At 42.5% G+C, this 6,743-nt stretch overlaps 1 protein-coding gene across 1 annotated transcript; it reads left to right on the top strand.

The window, feature by feature from the left end:
- Positions 1-6: 6 nt before the first annotated feature.
- Positions 7-6,202, top strand: fam234a (family with sequence similarity 234 member A). Its single transcript, XM_047608677.1, has 12 exons — positions 7-267; positions 979-1,284; positions 1,374-1,484; positions 1,608-1,790; positions 1,921-2,045; positions 2,208-2,340; positions 2,915-3,041; positions 3,118-3,258; positions 3,400-3,481; positions 3,604-3,756; positions 3,844-3,946; positions 4,691-6,202. The coding sequence occupies exons 2-12, from the start codon at positions 1,014-1,016 to the stop codon at positions 4,897-4,899; spliced, it is 1,638 nt and encodes a 545-aa protein (XP_047464633.1). The 5' UTR covers positions 7-267; positions 979-1,013; the 3' UTR covers positions 4,900-6,202.
- The last annotated feature ends 541 nt before the right edge of the window (positions 6,203-6,743 follow it).

Below are 6,743 nucleotides of genomic sequence, written 5' to 3'. Positions count from 1 at the left end.
GTCCCTTGGTAACGCGTCTAAGAACAAATTACATCTGAATTTAGGCTAATGAATGTTAATGTTAGGAGTAGTGTCATAATAGGAGCTTTGACAGTGTCTGAGTCGACAAATCTTCAACGTATGTTTGCCTGTGAGTCAACCTGAGGGTAAAACTGTCTCTGAGTGGGCTCGTCTGTAATGTGTTTACGCAGCGGAGGTTGACAGTCAGGCCTGCTACCTGCTGTTAGCCGCACCACTGACTGCAACAAACCACAGCGGACACTAAAAGTAAGAAAAACTTCTCTCCGGTCGGCGTAAACTAATCAGTTGGACTCAAATTATCGGTATTCTGCGGTAACGTCACTCGTAGTCGTGTTTTGAGGTTCATATATTTTTTTTTGTTCAACAAGTTAGCTAACTAACCCAAGCAGGTGTAAAACTTTTCTTAACCAGTCTCACTAACAGAAACAGCTACCAGACTTTAAACTGCGTGGAGGAAATCTTTTCCGTTCGTCTACTTAGCAACACTGCGTAGTCTCTGGGTTTTTTAGACAGGAGATCTGTTTGTTTTGTGAAGGGAAGTTAGTTAATAGCACTCATTGTCTCTGTGTCATACACGAGTAAATCCCCCGTGGCCATGATACAGATAACAGGGCGTGCTGTCCTGGGCGATGATGACTGTTTATTTCGGGTTTGTTGTTTTGGTGCCGAGAAACCTCTGGAGTTAGTGCTGGCACCAGTGAATAGACACAAATCCACGAAGCTCGATGCAGCAGAAATGGCTGGACCCACAGACACTGCTGCCTCTGGTATTTTTCATGTATTATATCTGGGAATACCAGCGACTTTCTTTCTGCTTGCATGCAGATTTGTAATCCTCTGCACACTGGGACAGATGTACATGTGAGCTGAATGTCCTGATAGAGTTTTCACTCAGTAGTGGCGCAGCAAGGTTTTTGTATTATTGAATTTTTACAGTATGGTGTTTTCTCCTTTTAGGTAGATTGGTCGGACAGTAATGAATTGAGACAACAATGGAGACCCAAGACCATGCCAGCGAGGGCGATCCTCTGAAGAGAGGAGAAGATGGGGCGGAGGCAGGAGCTGCACCCTCAACAACAGAGCTGAAGAAGAAGAGTTGTAAAGAAGCCCTCGGCTTTGCCAAATTAACGCATTGGCGGACCGCAGTCTTTTTCCTGTCCCTGTTCCTCTGCCTCACCATAGTGTTTGCCTTCTCCTTTATCATCCCCTGTCCTGTGAGACCACAGTATCTTATTACCTGGAACAGGACTTTCTATGAAGCAGGTGTGTGCGATTGCTTTGTGTCGCATTTTTTTTTTTTTAGCAGCGTCTGAAATATGAGACGAAACGGTGACTCTCCCTTTTCTTCACAGCAACCTATGACTTCTTAGCTATTGAGGACGCAAACAGCGACAAGGTGATGGATGTCCTGTTTGTCTTTAAAGACGCCGTAGGCAGCCAGAACCAATCATGTGCAGATGCAGGTACACAAGAGTTTTCCGTTCCGAATGTTATTACGAGATAACAGGATTTTGTTTGCTCACTATATGGCTGCTCCGTTTCACGTGTGTGCGCTGCATTTCAGATAAACCCTGTGTGTTTTCCAGGTCTGCCCTCGCCGTGTGTGTTTTTGTCAGCGGTGGACGGCACAGACGGCAAGACGCTGTGGGAGCTTCCGCTGCACCCCGACTTCCGCTGGGCTCAGTGCGGTCTGAAAAAAGAGTCAGGCAGACCCTGGGACTGTCTGCTGTCCCATTCTGATCAACTCACAGCCGTGGACAAAATCACTGGTCAGCTACTTACCAGTTTCTTTATTATGTGCTATAGCTTACATTACACGTTTTTATGCATATTATAAAATTGGGTATTTGTTGAACTGAGAAGACTGAGAATGTTCTTGGGCTGTGTGTTCCTTGTTAGGTGGTGTCATTTGGCAGCAGCCCCAGCCTACTGGTCTGCACAGCTCTTTGCCTGTTCATAGTGTCCCTGATCTGGACGGAGACAAAGTCAGTGACATGGCTCTGGTGGCATCAGATAACACGCAGGTAAACAGAGATCGGTCATTTATAGCTGTTTATTATAAACACACACACATTTATTTCCTTGCCTTACCGGGCAGCTATTAAGTCATATCCTCATTATGAGTTTGGAATGTGTACACTTACTTAGAGTTCATACTGTTTCAATGTCACCTGTTTCATCTACAGACTCAGCTGGTGTTGCTCTCAGGAAAAACAGGCGACCAAATCGGCTCCACTGTTGTCGTCGACTCCACAGACACAGCCAATCATCTTCTTCATCGCACGTCAGACGGTTCTTACTATGTGCTACTGCAAAAAGGTTCGTATGTGAAAGCAGTTAAGGTGAAGAGAGCAGGGTTGTATGACATAAATGCAGTCAAGAGGTTTCTAGCTGATAAACATCCGGGCAGAGTCGGTCAGAAGGTGCACTGTAGAACTGAAAGAGAGAATAACTTAAAAGTCAGTGTATTTTATATCTGGAAACCAATGGGATTTATGAAAGTATTAACTTTTAGAAAGAGAAGAGACAGATCATTATGGCGTAGGTGGCGACAAATATGGCTCTGATCCTAAAGAATGCAGTAGAAAATGGTGTTTATATGGAAAATCTAGGGGTGGTCACTGTAGTATAAAAGCAGCACACTACCACAGGTGCATGGTTTGAAATGTTGTGGTTAATTAAGTAGTTTTATGTAATACCTTTATAAAGCGTTCTTGCAATATGGTTTGGAACGCCTCATTTTAAGTTTAGTGCTGAGTTCTTACGATCAGATTCCTTCTCCATCCTGTCTTAAATTATGACCGCTTTAATTTTTGTAGAAAAATGCCCACGTGTATGCATGTGATTGTGCTACCCCGACAATAGCAGTGACTAAGTGTGTATTCACTCACAGACACTGGTTTGTATGGACTGGCTCTGGGGAAGATTGCCGCTAAAGCAGGGATGGAGGATGGACTCAAGACGGACAAACACTGGGAGAGAAATGCCAGTTCCACATCTGGACTCGTACCCATCTATGAGTGAGAAGCAGACTTCAGTTAAACATAAGGGCTTTAGCCTGGGACTTTTGGGCTAATATTTGTTTCTACATTTTAGATCTGATGTGATAAGCCACGTGATCAGAATACAAGAAATGCAGGACACATCCAACTTGCTGGTCGTGACTGAGAACGAAGTGGCTGTAATTGATGGAAAAATGCTGGTACTGTGGAGATTCAATACCAGCTCAGTCCTCAGGTATTCTTGCCTAATATGCCTGTTGTGCCTCAGTTGGACAGCAGGCTATCTGTATTAGAGCACACACATCATCTGTAATATCAAAGTAAACGACTTAATGTGCTTGTTGGGGCAAATAAATTCTTTGTTTTATTCTTTCAGTAAGCCCTCCTTCGGTTACTTTAACAAGGATGAAGTGCTAGATGTCGTGGTGGAGGAAGGTATCGGCAACAACACTAAGAGGGTAAGATGAGTTTAAAACCTACAAACACTGCCGTGATGCCTATATTTTATTTTCTCCGCCCCACTTCTCTTCTGTGATGATCAAATCTTACATGGACTGCACTGTTTTCTGTCCGTGTGTAGATTGTAATTCTTGATGGGAAGTCAGGCGGCGTGCTTTGGGAAGTTAACCTTCTAGCCAGTCCCAACTCTCCAAGACCCGCCTCAGTACACACCACTAACTTATTCTCAGTGTTCATGTTTTGGGGCATGGTGCCCTCAGAGTCCAACTCATCCGTAAGTACACTCCCCTATATGAAGAGATGTATTTTACTCACAGGTTCACAAATTGTTATTTGACCACTCCGATGCTTTTTCTTCCAGGTATCGTCCTCTAGTGACCGACGCTCTTACATGCTGCTCCCTCTCTATTCCAAAGTGCTCCTGGAGTCATCCAATGTCATGGACCACATCATAACATTCAAAGGTGCTTTTTAAGATTTGTATTTAAATAAATGTCTGTCAAGTAACTACCTACAGGCAAATGAAATAATGCAAGCCAGAGGTTTTTGTCTGCAACAGCTTCACGTTAAAAATGATTTAACAGACAAAAGTTGAGTTATGAAGTATTTACAGGAAATACAACAAATACAGTGTATTTTGTCAGTGAGCTTAGCTCCACAATTGCTTCTACAAAACTAGACAATGATCATGAAAGAAGGTCAGTTTGAAAATAATTTGTAATGAAAGAGAAGGAGCAGCCACAGTGAGCTGTTGGATGAAGAGCTGCAGACGACATACCTTCAACCTAACAAACACCTCTTTCTTTCTTATGTTTTATCATGTTCTGTCTTTAGCATTTTTTATCTAGAAAACCTTAGGAAACTAAGGAAACCTGTGGTTATTTAAAATTGTGCTTTATAAATAAATTGGATTGGACTGTGGCTGCTGCAAACTGTAAAATCAAATCACGGTTGCTCACAGATGAAAAAGACCAATCACTGCCAGATGTCTTTATTAAAATGACAGTAGGTTGTTTTCCTGCCCTGAGAATTCTGGGACTTGTAGTATTAAACCATGTTTGCTGTTAACACCAGGTGTCTCCAAATCAACCAGGAGTGAAATCTGAGACTGCCACTGTACCTACAAAATTATCATCAGTCAGAGATAAAAGGGATTGTGTTAGCTCCTTTTGTGACTGTGTCTGTGTATTTTTATTTTTTTATCACAGCTACGCTGATGGAGCGTGGACGCCATGCTGCTTACTTCCTGCTGACGGGTCCTGAGAAGGAGGGAGCTGAAGGCACCGTGGTCCTCAGCAAGCGGAAGCTGAAGCAGGACATCCCTGAAAGCAAGGTACTCCGCCTTGGCACCGGTGGGACCTCACAGACCAACGAGGAAATCAAAGAGGCCTTCAATCGCCTCCGCTTCCAAGACTAGTGAAAAGACCAGCTGTAGCGTTTGCAGTATTTTTTCAACTACTCTGGCGTGGCCCGCTGTATATTGACTCGAGTTTAAAAAAAAAAAAAAAAAGTGTTTATACTAGTTATGACATTCTAACTGCTGACCACCAAAGAAATACTGTTGTATGTAAGGGACTTTAGCTTGACTTGATTTGACAGTGTTCTTTCTTTTCTGTACTGTCAAATATTTATTTAATATATCCAGAAAGCTACTACTGTTAGCTGACAATCAGTCCGCACAAACTGCTGTCCTCCTGCTGATTAATCATCAAGCCTGTCTCGGATGTACTGTTTGTAGCACTTTCATGCATCGATGCTCTTAAAATGGCAGAGGCTGGATTATTATGTCGATCTATGCAACCTGGTATGCCGCCCTGTGCTTTAAAGGTAGCATATGCATGCCACCACAGGGGTTAGTTCCTGTGTATTTCAGACGAGGGTTAGTTAACTTTGAGTAAACTATCTCCAGCTGTACTGATGTACACTGAAACTTGAAATACAACAGAAACCCCACCAGCTTTAAGATAAACACTACAGTTATGTTTTTTTTTGTTGTGTAACTAAGTAGGAAAAGCCTTGTAGTCAATGGTACTGTTGCTGACAATCAGTACATACATGTCCATTATTTACCTAATCCAAGATGCTGTAACGTGATGAACCTACACTCTATGGTGAATCTCAATAGGTCACTACAATACTGAGTTAATGCTGTTATAATATTGACTTATTGTGGTGCATGTACAACTCCTTAGAAAACTGTTATTAGGGAAATAAGGTTTCTTGTTTTTCGCTGAACATAATTCTTATTATATTATAATATTCTGTATTGAACCTGTGGAACGGGGCCTTTTACTGGAGCTGACTTTTCTTTCTGACTTGTAATGAAATGTATTGAATCTGAGAAATATTAAAACTTTTTTTTTTTTTTTTTTAAATAATGGCTTTGGTTTAATGTCAAAGATGTCTCAATATAGGAGCAAAAGCAGTGAAAGTGCCAAAGTCGTATCGTTGTGTAGTTGGAGACTGAGTCCAGAGCAAGTTAATGTTAACAGTAAAATAACTTGAATCTGCTTCTTTTACCTTCATCTGACTCATCAATAGAGCAGCGTACTGCGTTTAAGCTGCTGATTTAAGCAGTAACTATTTTGCGTATTTTGTAAAGTTGAGAACCAATTCTGGTTAGTTTTGTGGTTTTCTTTAAAAACAAATGTGGCAAAAGTAGTATGGCATTTAGTGATTGGCATGGTAATTTAATTAAAACCTGTTTTTGTGAACTAAAATGTGCTATTATCCCATTTATTCGGAGAACAAAACTGTGTTTACCTGAATACAAAAGCAGACCCTTTGCTGCCCTCTTGTGTATGTAGTGAGATCGTGGACAGTCACATGAATGTACGGAAGTCAGTCACGTATCGGCTGCTTATTCCCTGTGTAACTACCGGCTGTCGTGGTTTCACTATGACGCACGAGTCCTGGCGGGCTGCTGCCCTCCTTGATGAATGCGCCGGGGAACGGAAAGCCACTCCTTGTAAGGAAATGACTGGCTCGTTTACTCCACCGTATTTTTTTTGAAAAACCCGTGGACTAAGAAAAGCAACGAGACCGGACTGGGTGGGAGCGGTGGAGACAGAGCCGCGCGTAAAGGCGCACGATCAAAACACCGCATGGCTACAGTCACAGACACTGGACGGACGCCTTTGCCTTGGCAACAGGCAGCCCTGCGGGCTTGAGTTCAAGATATAAACACCGTAGAGTAGTTTTCACAAGACGGATGTTAAGTGAAAGCACACACTGTAAAGATGTCCCGTTTCCCTTCTTAAC

The sequence above is a fragment of the Mugil cephalus genome, chromosome 16 (genome assembly GCF_022458985.1).
Source record: "Mugil cephalus isolate CIBA_MC_2020 chromosome 16, CIBA_Mcephalus_1.1, whole genome shotgun sequence".
In the NCBI taxonomy this organism is placed as follows: Eukaryota; Metazoa; Chordata; class Actinopteri; order Mugiliformes; family Mugilidae; genus Mugil; species Mugil cephalus.
Note: the sequence above shows the minus strand (reverse complement) of the source record. Positions and strands in the feature narration are given on the sequence as shown.

Coding starts and splice junctions, on each gene's coding strand:
- fam234a (XM_047608677.1), top strand. CDS start 1,014: ATGGAGACCCAAGACCATGCCAGCGAGGGCGATCCTCTGAAGAGAGGA. Junction 2,046..2,207: donor TGGCATCAGATAACACGCAG/GTAAACAGAGAT, acceptor TTTCATCTACAG/ACTCAGCTGGTGTTGCTCTC. Junction 3,757..3,843: donor CCTCAGAGTCCAACTCATCC/GTAAGTACACTC, acceptor TTTTTCTTCCAG/GTATCGTCCTCTAGTGACCG.